Source organism: Accipiter gentilis, chromosome 29, assembly GCF_929443795.1.
Source record: "Accipiter gentilis chromosome 29, bAccGen1.1, whole genome shotgun sequence".
Lineage (NCBI taxonomy): Eukaryota > Metazoa > Chordata > Aves > Accipitriformes > Accipitridae > Astur > Astur gentilis.
Window position 1 is genome coordinate 7,877,820 of NC_064908.1, and position 16,898 is coordinate 7,894,717.

At 58.3% G+C, this 16,898-nt stretch overlaps 1 protein-coding gene across 5 annotated transcripts in view; it reads right to left on the reverse strand.

Moving 5' to 3' along the window:
* LOC126052404 (receptor-type tyrosine-protein phosphatase V-like) overlaps positions 1 to 16,377 on the reverse strand; it is a 41,416-nt gene extending 25,039 nt beyond the window's left edge. For 2 of the 5 annotated variants that reach the window (XM_049832997.1, XM_049832998.1), the window contains exons 1-8: positions 10,001 to 10,563; positions 8,818 to 8,881; positions 6,103 to 6,369; positions 4,806 to 5,075; positions 3,950 to 4,216; positions 2,218 to 2,490; positions 1,300 to 1,560; positions 456 to 728 (exon numbers count right to left, since the gene is read on the reverse strand). In XM_049832997.1, coding sequence (XP_049688954.1) covers positions 456 to 728; positions 1,300 to 1,560; positions 2,218 to 2,490; positions 3,950 to 4,216; positions 4,806 to 5,075; positions 6,103 to 6,369; positions 8,818 to 8,881; positions 10,001 to 10,090 — 1,765 coding nt within the window. In that variant the 5' untranslated portion in view covers positions 10,091 to 10,563. Of the gene's footprint in view, positions 1 to 455; positions 729 to 1,299; positions 1,561 to 2,217; positions 2,491 to 3,949; positions 4,217 to 4,805; positions 5,076 to 6,102; positions 6,370 to 8,817; positions 8,882 to 10,000; positions 10,564 to 16,319 lie in introns of those variants that run through there. The other 3 variants (XM_049832995.1, XM_049832999.1, XM_049833000.1) reach the window with 3 other exon arrangements.
* Between the last annotated feature and the right edge of the window lie 521 nt (positions 16,378 to 16,898).

The following is a 16,898-nucleotide window of genomic DNA, read 5'->3' on the forward strand; positions in this document are numbered from 1 at the left end:
CATCCAGGCAGTAAGAGGCAGTTGTGGTGGACCTCCCACAGTGTGGAGTGTGTGCCTGCACGCACTTGTCCTGGGGACCTTCCACTGCCTGTCTCTGGTGGGCTCAGGTGAGAAATGAGCCCTGGCATATCAAACCCCAGAACAGCCTGAGCTTCTGCTCTGCAACAAACATGAGTGCGGGTCCCCACCTTTCCTGCTGGGTGACATTTGGAAATGTTTTCTGTTCAGTGATGGGTTTCTCCTGCACTGAAGACCCTTTTACTTCCAACCTGGCTGAATGTGGCTCTGGTTGGCCTTCCACTCTTTGTCTGTCTATGCATCCCTGCCCCTAGTTCCTCCACCTCTCCATACATGGTCCACACTCTGCCGTGTTTCCATGCCGTGAGCTTTTTGCTCTTGTTGGCAGGCCACGGTTGCAATCTGCAATTGAGTTGAGGTAGGGGTATCACACTCACACGTCCAGTCTGTGGCTGATCGCACAGGGGATCTGTAAGGTCCAGCCATAGCAGCCATCTCCAGTGTATACTGTCGCCCAGGGACCAGGTCCTCAAAGGTGACATTCATCCAGTTGGTCCCCAGAGTCATGTTCCTGACCCGCTCCTGGGACTTGGTTTCCCAGAGGGTGCCTGTGTAGCCAGTATTACCAGCGGGAGCTGCTCTCCAGGAGGCTTGCAGAGAGGTGCTGTGGCCCTGATTGCTGAGGGTCAGCTGCTCTGGGGGCAAAGGATCTAGGAAAGGAAAGGTCTAGATTCACAGCTGCACCTGGACTGGGGTCACTGGGAGAAGTGCAATGCCAAATGTGCTGGGGCTGGAGGCCCTTCCCTGGGAAAACCCACATCCAGGTGCTCTGGCCACCCACAGGGTCTGTGCAGGCCACCGTCACCCCTGCTGAAAACCACACACCAGTTTGGCAGGGACTGGGCCAGCCAGTGTTCAAACTGACATGGTAAGAGGACTGCTCTGGTGCTGGAGGATGTGGTGGGTGGGACGGTCTGGACCAGAGCAGTGGAGAGGTGGTTCAAGGCAGATGCAGCCTGAGCAGTGCCACAGGAGGGTGGTCTGAGGGAGGAAGAGGACGGCACTGCGCTCTGCTGACCCTTGTGCCGGGTGATTGGGATACAGACCAGGGTCAGACACATCCAGCAGTGCCTCTGCTTTCCTCCCGAGCCTTTTGCCCTTTTATTGCATGAAGCTGCAGAAGACCCATGTTATCACATGCTCTGAGGCATGACATCTTGGGGAAGGGCGAGATCCAGTGGGAACCCCACGGCTGGCTGCGGTGAGGGCTGTGGCACTCACATGTCCAGTTGGTGATGCGCCGGGGTGAGGATGTGTAGGGGCCAGCCACAGTGCTGACCTCAAATGTGTAAAGGGTCCCAGGGCAGAGGCCCTTGTAGGTGAAGTTGGTGACACCTTTGAGCAACGAGCTGTTCTTCACAGGGTGCTCCATGGGGCTGAGGGCCAGCACATAGCCCTCTCCCATTGCCTCCTCCCAGCTGGCTAGTAGGCTGTAGGGGCTCCCCTGGCTGGACAGACTCACACCAGGTGGTGCTAGCGGCTCTGCAAGGGACAAGGATGGAATTGTACACGTTACTGTGGAAGGCAGTGCATCAGTCAGCCGGATTGCTCCCACAACACTGTGCAGTGGTCCCCCCCCGAAACATGGGCAGTCAGGGCTGCAGGGAGAGCCTTTTACTGCTGGGGACCCATGGGCTGGGTGAGTGCCTGCCCACTGTTTAAGGCTCCTCTCCTTCCTTCCCAGGGTGGCAGCTCTGGGAATGCACCAACTGTGGCTCTGCAAGTCACTCAGAAGGGACTGGGCACAGGGAGATGCTGTGCTGAGGGGGACTGGTGGTACTTCACTACCCACCAAACCAGCTGCTGTGAGCAGAGGGAGGGGAAGCTGTCCTGAAGTCTGCCGAACACTGAGTCTGAAGGTTACTGAGTAGGATCTGGTCTTGATTTGTGCCTGACACTACCTGACACAAGTCTGCCAAGGACCTCCAAGTTCAACCTCAGGAGGAACTGTGGGGCAGCAGATTTTGCTGCTCTGACCCACAGCCTGCTCTTGAGACCAGCTGCCACTGCACTGCACAAACCCATCTCTGCCCCTGCTGCAATCCCCCTCACCATCCCACCAGCTTCCTTCTGGGCATCAGCCCCTCCATCAGGCAGCAGAAATGGCCTCAAAAGGACACGCTCGGGCTTTCTGCTTACGTGTCCAGGCTGCTGCGCTGCGGGCTGATGCCTGGTAAGGCCCAGCCACTGCCGTCACCTGGACAGAGTATTGCTTCCCAGGGCTCAGCCCATGGAAGGTGACATGACTGTTGTCTCCGCCAACGGAAATGTTCCTTGTTGGAGCACCATCCTCTCCCTCCTGCAGTGTCACCAGGTAGAAGTCTCTCTCTCCCGCTGGGGCGCTCCAGCAAGCCTGCAAGGAACTCTGCTCCTCTGCACTGCTCAGGGTCACATTGCCAGGGCTCAGGGGGTCTGGAAGGGAAGGGAATGGGATTGTGTGTGTCAGGATTATGGGGTGTTCTGTACTCCATACACTCCTGAGCCTCATTCCCTGCTTCCTTATCTGCAGGGTTACATCCAGCCTTAGACATCCTTTTGGAGCATGCTGTCTCCACTCCCTAGCACAACCATTCGTGGTCTAGCAGAGCCCAGACAAAGCTGGCAGCCCTGCTGGGAAATTCCTAAAAGTCCCCCTCCTCTCCATTCAGGAGCTGTCATGAGCTTGCTGATATTCCCAGGAACTGGCCTGGACCGAACTCCTGGCTGGACGCTCCTGGCTTGTGCATCTGGCACTGGGGACTTCTTCTGTTCAGTCGGGTAGGTCAGAGCCGCAGACAGCGACAGCAGAGATTGAGTCAGACTCACTTCATAGCAGAAACAAACCAGCTGGGGGTGTGGAAGTCTTCCAAAATCCCAGCTGCAGAGTCGGCAGTGAGCAGGCTTCCCAGACTGGCAGGCAGAGCAGGAAAGAGCTGGAGACTTGTCACCTGGTGGCACCCAGGTCCTTGCAGCATAGGCCTGACCAGTGTCTCTGCCCAAGGCCAGGATGAGTCACTGGCCACAATAGCTCTGATTTTGCAGCTTGGCACCTCCATAATTTGTTCCTCCTCACTAGAGAGGGCCAACACTTTCTTGTCATTCGGCATGAGTCTCGCTCTGTCCAGGCTAGGCTTGCCCTCTCCATTTCCCCCTGGTTTTCCTGGGAACATCTGGGAGAGCAAGTCTGGGGCCAGAACTGTTTGCAGTGTCGGCAGCAAACCCCCGACTCTAGTGGTAGAAGTCACCCTCTCTCATGGCCCTTGTCAACCTGAGGCCAGAAGGTGGAGGCAGTTGAGTTGAATGGTGCAACTAGCTGGGGTCTGGAAGGCCTATCCTCAATTTCTTGACCTGCCAGAGACTGGTTTCCTTGGCTGTGTTTGCACAGCACCTGGCATATTAGGGACCAGGATGAGGTTATCAGGAGCTATGAAAATATAGCCTTGACAGCAATCAAAGAGCACCAAAGATCCATTTCCCTACAGAAACCTCCAGTTCAAATCAGCTAAACTGGTATTGCCTTGCCCCCTGTTTTCTCTGCTGCCCTTGGACAGCCCTGAGGCACATGAGAGCCCAGCCCCAGCTGCACAAACACCAGTGGGAACTGCCACCCTTCCATCTCCTCCTCAGGGAGAGGCCACTGGCTGATCCCAGTGCAATCTGGGGAGAAGGAGGCCAGCACTGGGAATTCACCTGCTCAGGGGACTTACTGGCCCCGCTATTGCAGTGCCCCAGAGCTGGGTCCTAGAGCAGCTTTCAGCCAGGTCCAAGCAGAATAATTGCCCTCTGCACCCGGGGGTCTGGCAGGAGACCTTTGGATTCAGAGGCTGAACCAGAGGCAGGGATAAAGCCAAGGCCACCGAGGTCCTCCCCCATCCCTGGCAATCATACTCACATGTCCAAGCAGTGGCATTGGGCCCCGCTATGGTGTAGGGCCCAGCTGTGGCGCTGAGCCCCAGCCAGTACTGGGTGCCAGGGTGGAGATGCTGGAAGGTGTAGCTGGTGAGGCCCCTCCTGGCTGACAGGGTCGTGGTCACCGTCTGGGTGAGGAGGTTGTGGAGTGCAAGGTGCAGCCAGGCAGCCCCCACAGCACCCATCCAGGAGGCGATGAGGCTGGTGCTGGAGCCTGGGCTGAGCCTCAGCTCGGTGGGGATGGTGGGAGCTGAGGGAAAAAGCAGGAGGCAGCAAGGTTCAGCACTGGGGCTGGGGCTCCCTGGAGCCTCCTCTCTCCCCAGGGTCTCCTATGCCCACGGCTCCTCTCTGTGCTGGCATGGGGGGGTGAATGTCTGGCAGGGGTCTGCTGAGGGATATCTCTCCCATGTCCCTTCCCAGGCAGGCTGAGAGGCTCTTGAGGTCCCTCCATACTGTCATGCTCTTTCAGGCTCCAGGGCAGAGGGGGTGGCAGCCTGGGTAATGCAACATTTCTGCAGCTCCCACCAGCCAAGATCTTTTGCCAGGATCCTCAGCTTGCCCTTCTCCCATGGGCACACGGAGTGTACAAACCCAAGCTGTGGGTCCTGCAAAGCAGGTCTGAGGTGCAAGGTTTAACCCCCTTGGCCCAGCACATTGGGGTCACAGCAGGGATGTGAAAAACTCCCAGCTGTTCCCCATCCTACACAAAGTCCCCATCCTGAGCCTGGAGACCTCCTCCCTGCCTCTGCTAGCCCAGCCGGCACATGTGCTGCACCCCTCCTGCCAAACTCTTTCTCCCACCCCTTCCCTCTTGGCCAGGCACACCCATCACTCCCTACCTGTCCACTGGTGGATACTTGTGCTTGCCAGGCTGGATCCAGCCAGCGTGCTGACCTTCAAGGCATACTCGCTGCCAGCCAGCAACCCGTCAAACAGGAACGTGGAGGCGTTTGGCAGGATGGACACATTTCTCACAAGCGTCTGGGAGTCGCTGTGGTAGAGGGCAAGGCGGTAGCCCTCTCGCTGGCCGTGGGCGTGCGCCCAGGAGGCATGCAGCATGGCAGAGCTCCCGCTGCTGCTCAGGCTCAGGTTGCTGACAGGTGAAGGACCTGCATTGGACATAGCACAGATGGTGTTGGCTGGTTGCCTGGGGATGCCCGACCTGCCAGGTTGTTCAAGGGCTGGTGGGACAGTGCCATCACCTGGTGAGGTTCTGCTAGCCAGCTCACAGGACCCAATCCCCCAAGCACAGCCCCATCACCTCCCTGCCAGCTCACCAGTCTCCCACAGGTTGTGTGGGCTGCACCATCCACTTTGGATCCGTCTCTGCACAGTCACTCTGAACTGGGCAGGGAGGTTCAGTCAGGGACAACACACCATGTGCATGCTGAGAAAGGTGAATCCATCAGCACTTACCTGTGAGCTTAGCTGCTGCCAGGTCCTCTGTTCTTGCTGACTCTGGGTCCTGACACCTGCCTTTCTGTGAGCGCCAGCCCCTGCTCCCTGCAGCCACCGCTATTGTCTGACACCATCCCTTCTGCTGGCCAAGCCCCTCCCTCCATCTCTACTCTCCTTTTCTAGGTTTTCCACCTTCATCTGCACTGATTTACTCAAGGATCTTCTGGAGACATGCAGGCAAGGGCTTCCATCCTCACCTGAGCTGTGGGCTCACCAGCCCTTCCCCCCATCCTAGGCATTGGGGATGGCATAGAGCAAGGCTTGGTGGGTGAACCAGTGATTGAGAGATGCACCAAAACCTTGGAGTAAATGCTACTTCCTTGTAGCTCTTTCTAGACCTCCAGGCATGGCATTTTCCACTCCTTGCCTCTCTGCAGTCCTCATCATAGGTTGGACCATCATTAGCTATATTATTGCAGGAGAAGGTACAGTGTGAACCCTGCCCATGTAAGGTGCAGGGACAGGACCCTCCCTCCACATGGATGAGGAAATGACCCCTGGGGGTCTGGGGACCAGGGAAGGACCCTGATACCTGTGGAAGTGAGGAAAGGCCTGACCTCCCCATGAACTCATGGGACTCCACACAGACCAGTACTTCGCACCCTCCAAAGCAGTGTGATGACCACTGGTAGGAGCACTGGGACTCTTTGACTCTGCAGTCCCTGGGGAACCCCTTACTTGTCTGTGCTGTGACTGTCTGGCTGGTGGTCTCCGTGCAGGCAAGCATGGCTGTCACCTCAATCTGATAGTGCGTGCCAGGGGTCAGCCCATGGAACCAGAAGCTGGTGATGTTGGGTCCAGCAGATCCATTCTGCAGTGGTGTGCCTGACACCAGGGAGGAGAGGGCGAGCGAATATCCCTCAGCACCCCCCTCTGGCTCATCCCAGGACAGAAGGAGGGAGTCCGACCGGCCATGGTCACTCACGCTGAGGTTCAGGAGGGTCCCTGCAGAGGCAAAGCCAAAACCCTTAACAGACAGCTGTGGTGCTGCTGGGTGGCCAGTCTGCAGGGCCAGGCTCCCCAGCCCACCCACCCTCGCTGCACACCTTGGCACAGGCCACCACCATGGGCACTGCCCCACTTTGGTCACCCCCACAACCCCAAGGGCTCTGAACAGCCTTTGGATAACACAAGAAGTTTCAGAAACATCCATGGACTGGGGTCAAAGACACCACATGAAAGAGATGCTCCTAAGCATGCAGCATCTCCTCCACTGGCAAAAGACCAGAGGCTTCAGGCCATCACATGCTTTGTCCAGCCAGCCTTGGTTTATGGCAGAAAAGTTGCCCTGGCTGGGTATAATCCATTGCTCACCACCTTGGTTGGTTTGAGCCCCCAATAAGATGTTGAAGGGCTCTGTGTCCACCTTGCAGGATGAAGACACTGGCTAGTGAGGGAGCAGGATGGATATGGCAGTGGGGCCATTATGCTCCCTGCAATAGTCTCTGTCTCTGTGTGGGCTCTGACAGAGGAGAGGGTAAAGGCTGCTTTGGAGGGATCCAGGCACTGATTCCCCACTGTCCTGCCCAGTGCAGAGATGACATGGGAAGAGCAGGACACTGCGTACATGGAGAAAACGTGGGGCCAGATTTGCACAACCCCCTGCTGAGGTGTGTCTCTGCCTTGGCCTTGCTGCAGCAGCCAGGTCAGCACACTGTGGCTGCAGGGCCGGTGCTGTGGCATCCAGACAAAGAGCGTCTGGGGACAAGGAAGTGGCATACGGGGCTTGGCCTAATTGGTGGGTCAGTGGCCAAAACTGCTATTGAATCCCTGCCCTTAGAGCTGCTCAGGAACCACCTACACAAACAGGAGCCAGACAGGGCCTGTCTGTTGGGACCAAGCTGGCAACATGACCCTTGCAGGCTCTCTCTCTGCCTCCCCATGCCTCCACTAGCAGATTGTCACGCACTCACCATCCCCAGCCTTGCTGTGAACCATGAGCTCTCTATTGCTTTCAGCCTTTGGGAAACAACAGAACAGCTCTAGTGCTAATAAGACATTTGTGTAGTAATTAGCACTTAAAATTTATGATGTGCAACATGTTGTAACAGGCTTACATGTGATCTGGCATGGCAAGAAAGCTTTAAACAAGCACAGCTATTGCCCCAGAGGTCTGCCCAGGGGCTGCCTATATACAGCAAAAGGGAAGCAGTGTGAGGTGAGCCCCAGGGGCAGGGGCAGCTTTTGGACTGCTCAAGTGTTGTGTGCGGCCTTCCCACAAAGCCGGACAGTTTCAGAACTACATGCAACTTCTGTTTCATGCAATGCTGTTGTTTGAAGCCTGCTGCCATGCTGAGAGCTTCACTCAGCAGATGAGTGCAAAGGGAATTGAGGAAGTTAAATGGACACAAAAGAGGAGCAGGTAGTCAGTACATCTGGGAAAGGCCTTCTCAGTGCCATCAAGAGCAGATTTAGGAACAGACTGCTCAGGAAAGGTTATATGAATGTAGTTGGATGCCCATGGGTCAGGTGTCTACACCTGGGCCAGCTGTCCTGGGCTCCCCTTGCTGTCAGCAAAGACCCAGTGGCAGCAGCTCATGGAGCACAGGGTATGGCTAATCCCCTCCTGAAGACAGCCAGCGGGCTTGTGCCCTGCATGGAGTTCAAACAGGGATGTTTTTTTCACCGCGGGCTCTTTCTTATCTCATGAAGGTACAAGTTCTCCACCCATGTTTGTCTGCCTCTCTCAGGTTTCCAACAGACTGCATCACTTGCCTCCATCTGTCACTTGATGATCATCATCTTCATCTCTGCAGTACAAATGTACTAATATCTAAAATGGGCCAGAGGCATCCTCCAGCCCTGAGGCCCATGATCACAACACTGCGGACATACCCATAGATAAGCTCCACAAACCACATCACAGCTAGCCACATCCAGGTACACCCCATGTCCCAACTGGTGCCTGCAGATCATCTAGGAGAGTTTTCACTGGCATGGGCCAGAGCCGTGCGGGCATTGCACTGGCTCCAAGCACACAGTAGCACTTGCTAGCTGCAGTGTGAATGCAGCTGTGCTGCTTCCCAGTCAGCTCAGCACAGCCATGGGGCTGCCCCATGGAGTACGATCCTGCCCAGCCACGTGCAGGGGCTCTGTGCAGGGCACCTATGGCTGTGCTGCTGCTGAGCCCACTTGATGCTTCGTGGGAAGGAGAGAGCTTGGATCCTTGTCTGTCTCTCACACAGCCCCCATAAGGCTGGTTGCTGGACGAGATGGGGCTGACTCCCTCCCCTTCCCTGGCCATGATCTGCGGCCTGCTGTAAGTCTAAAGTGGAGTATTTACAAAGCTACTCTTAACCCCAAGAGTTCTGGCCCAGCACATCCACTCATCTCTCTGCTCCTGGGCATCAAGACCACTCTCTGCAGCCTGAGAAACTCTTTGTTTTGACTTACCTCTATCACTGCGTGCATCCTGTCCCTCCAACCCTGCCCGTGCTGTCTGGTTGCACCCCTCGCCCTGGGGGATTGAAGGTGTCAAGTAAGAGAGGGACAAGGTGAAGTGGTCTGAGCTGAGACCAACACCTGGGAGAGGTGTCCTGTGCCAGGCCAGGGGTCAGGCTGGCCAGGCACAGGTCCCAGCCCCCCATGGCATCTGGGGTCTGCGACCCTCTGGGGACTGTGACCCCTTTTCCCAGGAGAGCCCACGTCACTCCTTATGTCGCCCTTCCCTAGCCGAGGCAGGGAGACAGACTCAGCAGACGTAGCTTGTGGACTGCCCTGGCCTTTCGCATGGCTGCTGGGACTGCAAACCAACATGGGGCCATGCCCACAGGGGAAGACATCCTACCAAAACAGCCAGGGCACAAGGGGAAGATTTGGGGAGGGAGGGAGCTCTGGACAGGCCCTAGCAATCTCATTCCCTCTACAGGCACTGCCTTTCCCGCGATGATGGGGGGACGATGGAGGGACCCCAGACCTCAGTCCAGCTGCCATCCCCCACAGGCTGCAAAGAGAAGGCTTGGCCTGAGAGCTCCAGAGCATCCAGCACCCTCCACACCACAGCGAGTGCTGAGCACGCTCGTGGGACACCCGTCTCCCCACAGTCTGCTCGCGAGCAGGGTGTGCCCTGCTTTAGGTTGAGGCTAGTTCCCTCCACATTAAAGGAAATATCTCTGCCCACTCCCTGTCCCGCAACAAGCCTCAGAGGAGCAATCATCTTTCTTTAGTTATTTCCCCCTCGGCTCTGCTGGCTGACTCATTGCTGGCTCCCCCACCAACTGCGGTGCTTTAGGGAGTGCATGTGTGGAGGGGAGCAAAGGGGCTCCGGACCCCTGGGAGTAGCAGCCAGCTGATTCCTGGGGCGAGGAGCTGTGCAGCCATGACAGCAGTAACACGCTCCGATCTCAGTTGCTGGGGTGGGAGGGCATGGGGGGGTGGGGGTGGGTAGAGGAGGAAAGAGCCAGCTTGGAATTGCAAACGTTGCTAATTTGGTGCAGCTGCATGGCTGGAGAGGCAGCCCAGAAATATGCCGTCATTCCTCAGCGGGGTAGGACTATGCAAAGCCCCTTGCTGCCAGTGAGCCTGCAGCCAAGATCCTGCATCGACAAACGGGGGGGTTGAAGAGACAAGGGCTTACCTCTGCCAGGGTTCCCAGGAGCTGCGGCACCCACAGGACAAGCAGCAGCAGCAGCAGCAGCAGCAGCAGCAGCAGCAGCGGTGGTCTCATTGGGACCAGGGTGGCTGCAGATTAGAGGGATGACAAGTTGGGGGTGGGGGGTAGCTCCTTAGCAGTGGCTGTCCCCAGCCAGCCCCTTCTCCCATGGCAGCAAAGGGCTGTGTCCCCACATGCTTTCCAAGCGCTGGTGACAGGATGACATCAGTGGGGTCCGGAGTTGTATGCCAGTGCGTTGCACATCAGCCCTGCCAGCTGTACTTGGGCAGGAGCAGAGCGCGCCTCCGGGCTGGGAGAAGTCCAGTGTGTTTGTGTGCCTCTCGCTGTGTGCATTTGCTATTGTTCCCGCGGACCTGTGTCCCTCTGCGGTGACTCTGCAGCTGTCCTTGTGTGTGCGTGCTGCGGCCAGAGAGCTGCTTGCCGGGGGGCTTGGAGGGGGGGCTCTCGCTGTGGCTGGGTCTCTGCACGGCTGGAGCCCGGTCTGGCCATCAGAAGGAGTTCTGCAGAGTTGTGGGAGTTGGTGCCGAGAGGGGAGGAGAGGGGAGGAGACAGGACAGGACAGATGGCGGCTCTGAGCTGGAAGGGAGTGCCGAAACCAGCCCCCAGCAAGGGGAGGAAGGGCGGACCGCAGGCTCTGGCAGCTGGGCTTGGATGCGGGAGGAAGACTTGGCACGCGTGTGATCCGGGGTGCTGTGCACCTTGCGGCTGTCTTTGTGCGTGGCATGTTTGTGCACCCTTTAGCTCTGTATGAATGCATTTCTGCACGGGGTGCTGATGGGGAGTGGGAAGTTTGATCACGCTGGGCAAGGAGGGAGACGTGTGCCTCTGTGTGATGCCCACGGCACAGGGGCAGGCAGATCGGAGCTGGGGGTGTGTGCACGTATTGTGAGAGGTTCCTGTGCACTGCATCCTACAGGTGCAAAGATGCCTGGACCGTCCTTTGCCCATTTGAGGGGTTGGCTGGGTCTGAGCTGTGCCCTGTCTGCTTATGGGTTGTAGGAGTTGTACTCTATGGTGCTGCCATGGGGAGCACACTGTGCCCCCTGAGCTGTGTGCAGGGCCATGCGTTGTGTGGTGCTGTGCTGTGTCTGTGCAATGCGTGGCAGGATGCCAGCTCTGATTCAGAGCGGAGATGCCATTAGCTTCACATCAGCGCTGGAGATCTGGGACAGTGCTGGAAAAGGTTCAGTGATGCATCTATCCCGGAAGCCAGCACAGCCTGTGTGGCTGTGGGAGTCCGTCCCAGTAGCCAGCATGGCCACCAAGGGGGGCTATTTGAGCTCTGCTTATTGCTGTGAGCTACCGAGCTGTCAGAGTGGGACACATCTCCCAGCTGGCCCCAGGACAGCAGATTCCCTCCGCCAAAAACTCACAGGTTTTTCCGGTGGGACCTGTGACAGACAGATCAGCCCCCAGTGCCTGGGCAAAGACATGGGAAAACCCTAACCCCTGCACATAGTTGAGAAGAGAGGAGGACACAAGAGCCCTAGTCTAGGACCCATCTCCAACTCCAGGTCCATCCCCCAAACCTCCTGACAGCACCCAGGCTGATGGGGCCAGCTGGGAAAGGGGATGGAGCACATAAGTCCCCTTCCCTTTGCACGGGAGACAGTTAATTCCCCGGGTCCTGGCCAAATGGGACTGGTGTCAGGAGTCCTGGTCCGTGGTCACAGTCACGTCTCTGCAGAGGTCTAGTCCCCTGCCTGGAGTGAGCTGAGGGTAAAGGAGCCCTGGCTCTGCTGCTCAGCCCAGCAGTGAGGGCTTATTTGTCACCTTTGTCTCCTCTGTTACGGACTTAGACATGGCCCCAACACAGAGCTCAACAACCAGAGGCCCTTTGAGTCACTCTGTCCCCAGACCTGCCCTTCCCCTGCACCCTGGACATGGAGATCAGGGTGGAAGCAGAAGGCAATACCTTGGCTCCAGTGCAGGCAAGCTTTTTAATCCTTAATACTGGCAGCTCTGGGGAGGCCTGCATGTCAGAAATGCAAGTGGTGTATCTGCCTAAGTGATGGAGACCCAGGGTAAAAGCTCTGGCTTTTAGGGATCCCCTAATAAGCACTTGCGACTGAGGTCCACCAGCACCTGGGATGATGGGGATGGCCCTTCAACCAGTGCCACAGACAGCTGAGGACACCCATCCCTCCTGCCAGATGTCAGCATGACCAGGGGCTCGCCATCCCCCCAGGAGCTGAGTGAAAGGTGGGTGCTCATGGATACTGGAGGTAACGTCCTCCAGACACAGATGATTGGGGAGGGAGTCGCCCTCCCCGAGCTGAGGCTGAGGAAGGTTTGGGGCTGGCTGCTGCTGTCTCCAGTGGGCTGGGGACTGTTTTAAAAGACCCCTTTCCAGACCTGGGCGGCTGCAGCCAGCTGGGAGAAAGCTGGAGCTCCCTGCTGCAGTGAGGGCTTGCCAGGTTTACCCAGGGCCCAGGGTGGGATCTGGGGGGTTACAGCTGGCTAGTCCACAAATGCGTTTGCGAAGAGGTTTTCGGTGGATGTCTCCATGTGGGTCCGTGGCAGGGTGCAGGCTGTCAGGCAATGCGGCCTGCCATGGCAGCGCAGGGAGAGGTGACCCCACATTGGATGGGGAGTATGGGGCTGTTCACTGCCATGAGCAGCCTGGACAGTCAGGATGGCTGGGACAGAGACAGAGCAGGCAGGGGAGGCTAGGGCAGATGGGACCACGTGGGATCCCTGGAGCATGGCAGACGATGGCAGAGCTGAACTGGAAGAGACCCTGGCTGGTGAAGCAGGGGTAGGAGGTTAGGATGGAGGGCCTTGGTGGACTGGGAATTGTGATCTGGGGGGTGGGGCAGGAGGGACCCTTGATTATCAAGAAAATACCTGGGAAGAGATTTTGCATCCCCCAGTGTCTGAGGCAGGTGACAGGAGGCAGTGTCCTCTGCAGTGGGATAGACAGGAGATTTTCCCAGGCTACAGAGTCAAGGTGGGGCTCCTGCAGCTTCAAAGCACACCAAAGAGCAGCTCCAGGCCAGCAAGAGGATGAACCCACCCACTGGAGTCCTGGGAAACTCCAGCTGGGCTGAGTCTGCCCTACCCAGCTGGGGAACAGCTGAGCCCGCACGTACTTGCTACACCTGCCTGCCTGCATCCTCAACACTCCTGCCACCAGCCTCTCTGCAAAGCTGGTCATCTCCATCTCCAGTTACCCCGACTCAGTGGGATGGAGTTGCAAGGGAGGCAGGTGGGATGTGGCATCTCAAGAGCTTCTTGGAAAACAAATTCTGCTGCCACAGCCCTGCGTGGGGATACAAATCCACCACCAAGGAAGTTTCTCCAGGCATTGCCTTGCCCCGGGACCAAAGGGTCTGTCTGTCTCTCCTTGGTCTCTGGGATGGGAAGCCTAGCAGGGACTCCTGGAGCACAGTGCCTCTGACCCCCCAGAGCTCCCTGCCATGCTGTGCCACTGCCCCTCACCTCCCCATCCAGGAGGAGAGGTGACCCCCCACCCAGCACGAGGACGGGCTGTGGGGGAAGCCTCAGCACCAGGCCTTGCTGCCCACCGGGATGGGACTGACCCTGGGCATGCACCCGGAGGTGTCCCAGCAGCTTTCCCAGCCTCTGCATGCTGCTGGTGGCCTGTCACAGGGCATGCAGATCTGGCACCCCACTGGCCATGAGGACACGTCCATACCAGCCCCACTGATTTAAACCTGGGGACCCAGCAGTTGTGCTGCTTCAGCACAGGGAGTTTGGGCTGTGCCTGCAGTGGAAACAGCCCAAAGCGCTGGTGGGAGCCAAACCCAGGCCCTGTCCCTGGCGCCGCAGGACTCAGCAGCCTCCCATACTGGACAGAAGAAGCTGCTCATTACATCCCAGCACTGCCCTCCCTGCAGCCACCCCACTGACACTGTGCCACCACAGGCAAGGACAGAGACAGAGCCTGCCTTCAGCTGGGGATGCCAGATCTCCCCTCTGGTCCCCCCGACAGTGAAGCCTTTGGTTGTGCCAGACCCAAAAACAACTGCAGAAGGTTTCTCCACCCAGCAGCTGGAACCAGGCCTGGAAACTCAGGGGCTGCCGAGTCATCACATTTTCCGTGAAGCAGCAAAGGCTACCACAAGGAGCAGGGGGATGGGGGATGCCCTGCCGACCATGAATGCTCGAAAGTTATGCTGGCCAGAGCTGGGGTGGGACCAAAGGGTCTGTAAAGCCGAGCCACTCCCTCCTGCAAGGGGAGAGCCTTAGGCTGGGAGATTGCTCTTGCCCCAGGCCCCAGTGGGATCATCCAGTCTAGAGCAGAGATGGGAAAGGGGACCTCTGACAGCATGCCCATCATTGCGGTGTCAGGTCTTGCTTATGCTGAGGGACAGTAGCCACAGTGCAGTGGCAAAGGCCCTGTCTGGCAAAGGCTTCAGGCAGTCGTCCTAGGCAGTGCCAACCTCAGACCAGAACAGAGTCTACCCCTAGTTTGCCTTTGTACAACATGCACTGGCCCTTACACCAGGTACCCTGGGCACGGAGCTGGTGGCACAGGGTTTGTCCCCACTGAGGTATATCGCAGACCTGAGCATGGTCCTCCACACTGGGGGGAAGTAGGGGACCTCCCTGGAAGCACCAGCTGGGGTGAGGATGAGCAGAGTGGGCAGCAGAGTGCATGCCTGCAGCACCCAAGCATCCCCAGTGTCACAGGGTCTGTGCGTGGTGACAGCCAGTGGGCAATGTTCCCAAGGCTGGGCACAGGCAGAGCCCGGCAGGGTCCCTGCACACTGCTGCAAGGGGACAGCATGTTGGTAAGGACACTGCCTCTCTCCGAGATACTCAGACTGCCACCCAGAGAGGGCACAGCCATGGCCCTGCACTATGCCATGAGCAATGCTGTCACTGCACGGAGGAGCCTGTACCCATGTCGGGACATGCAGCCCTGCTGTGTCCCTGGGAGCTCTGCCACCTCTCTCTGGGCAGGACCCCTTGCATCCAACCTGACATCCTGCGACAATGTGTTGTCCAGGGGCTCCATGATATGGGGCACTGGTGCCACTGGGATTGGGCTGGGAGCAGCTCTGGGGCTCCTGTCCTGCCTTGTCCCAGCAGCAACATCCCTCTGGTCCCTGTCCCCCCAGTCCTGTCTCTCCTTGTGCCCACCAGTACTGTGAACTGCTCCAGGCCATGGTTTCTCCCCTCTACCACCTCTGAGGTGCTGAGTGCTGCCTGGGGCTGTGAGGGAGGAACAAGGGGAACAGGCTGTTCCTGGGGCAGAGCCTGCAGAGGATGCAGGTGCCTCTGGGACCTCTCTCTTTACAAGGTTCACATGCCACCGTTCTCCAACCCTAAACCCTAGAGCACTGGGATGCTCTTCCTTCAACCCCTTGCAAGTGTTTAGTCATTTCCACATGGAGCCCTGCCAGCACTGCTGCCTGCCTCCTGCTCTGCGTTTTCAAACCTTGGAGCTCTTCCCATTTTGCACAGAGGGGAGGGCAGGCAGGCAGTGAGGGACCTCACCCCTTCTGCAGGGCAGAGCTGTGCCCATGGCAGGCACAGCCATGCTGGCCAATGTGTGGGATGGCCAGGAGTTGCAGGAGTGACGCCAGTGCTTGGGTGATGCTCTGTGCTCCCCCCGCTTGCTACTGGAAACCTGGCAGCAAAGCCTAGGGTGCCTGCGGGTGCAAACCAGGCACCTGCAGACCTGGGAAGTGCAGGGTTGTGGGTGACTCAGAGCACGCCCACAGCCGGTAGAGCCGGGCAGACCTGCTCTGCCCCCCTCTGGGATGTGGGTGCCGCCCTTGGGGCTGAGCAGGCTCAGGAGTCCCCTTCCTCTGGCTGGGGCAAGAGGCACCAGGTAAGGAGGGCTGATGGCAGCCTGGAGAGTGCCTGCCCCACAGCTACTGCAAGCAGCGCTAGGGCAGCACCCAGATGGCCCCCAAACCACCCACCCCATTGCCAACAGCCTGCGGAGCCCTGCGGGGCTCTGCTCCCGCCCTGAGCAAAGATTCCCTGTGCTGCCAGGATGCCACGTTCATGGAGCCAAGAAGTAGCCATGAAGCATCTCCTGGTGCCCACCCATGCCTCACCATGCTGCGGAGCCTGTGCACAAGATCCCCCCTGCACAGGCACAGCTGCGTAATGCCAAGCTCCACTTCTGTCACAGCTAGGCATGGAGGCTGCCCATCCCCTGCTGCCTGCCCGGGGGCCATGGGATGGAGTTTGCCCACACCATGCCAGAGCACAGGAGGGTCTGCGCTTCTTTCCCCACCACATGCACCCCAGCTTTGACCGCACCAGTGGGAAGAGAAAGTAGGGCAAGGAGTGGGACCAGTACCTCTCCTGGTGGATATTCCCAGCGTGGTCCACAGCCTGTCCCCGTGAGCCTGGTGCATGCAGTGTCAACTTGGCGCACTCACGCTTGCTTGCCGTTTACTCCTGCTTGTGCACAGCCCTGACGCTCAAGTCTGGGCTGGTCCCGTGGGAAGGCCCGCCTGGGCTCGCCCAGCGTCTCAGCTGCAGGATGCCAGGGAGGAGGGATCAACTGGATAGACATGTCTCCCGCAGCCCTGTGACAGCAGGGGTCTGCACACCAGGGAGGGCAGGAGATGCGTGCTGTGCCGCAGGCTGGGCACAGCTCACGTCCCCCTGCACCTCACCTGGGTTTGCACCATGTGCTGCGGGGCCAGCCTGGGTGCTGGGGGCACCCTGTGATGGGATCCATGGAGATGGTGAACATCCCTTCATGCTGCTGTTGCAAAGGAGATGGGAGAGCCCCAAGGCTGTGATGGAGCCAGCGCAGACACCCAGACCCACGCTCCAGCCCTGAAGGTGTCTGTGGGCTGTGATTGCTAAAGGCTTTGCTGCTCTGAGCCCCATCAGACCAGCCACCATCCCGGAGTGAGAGCATCCTGGT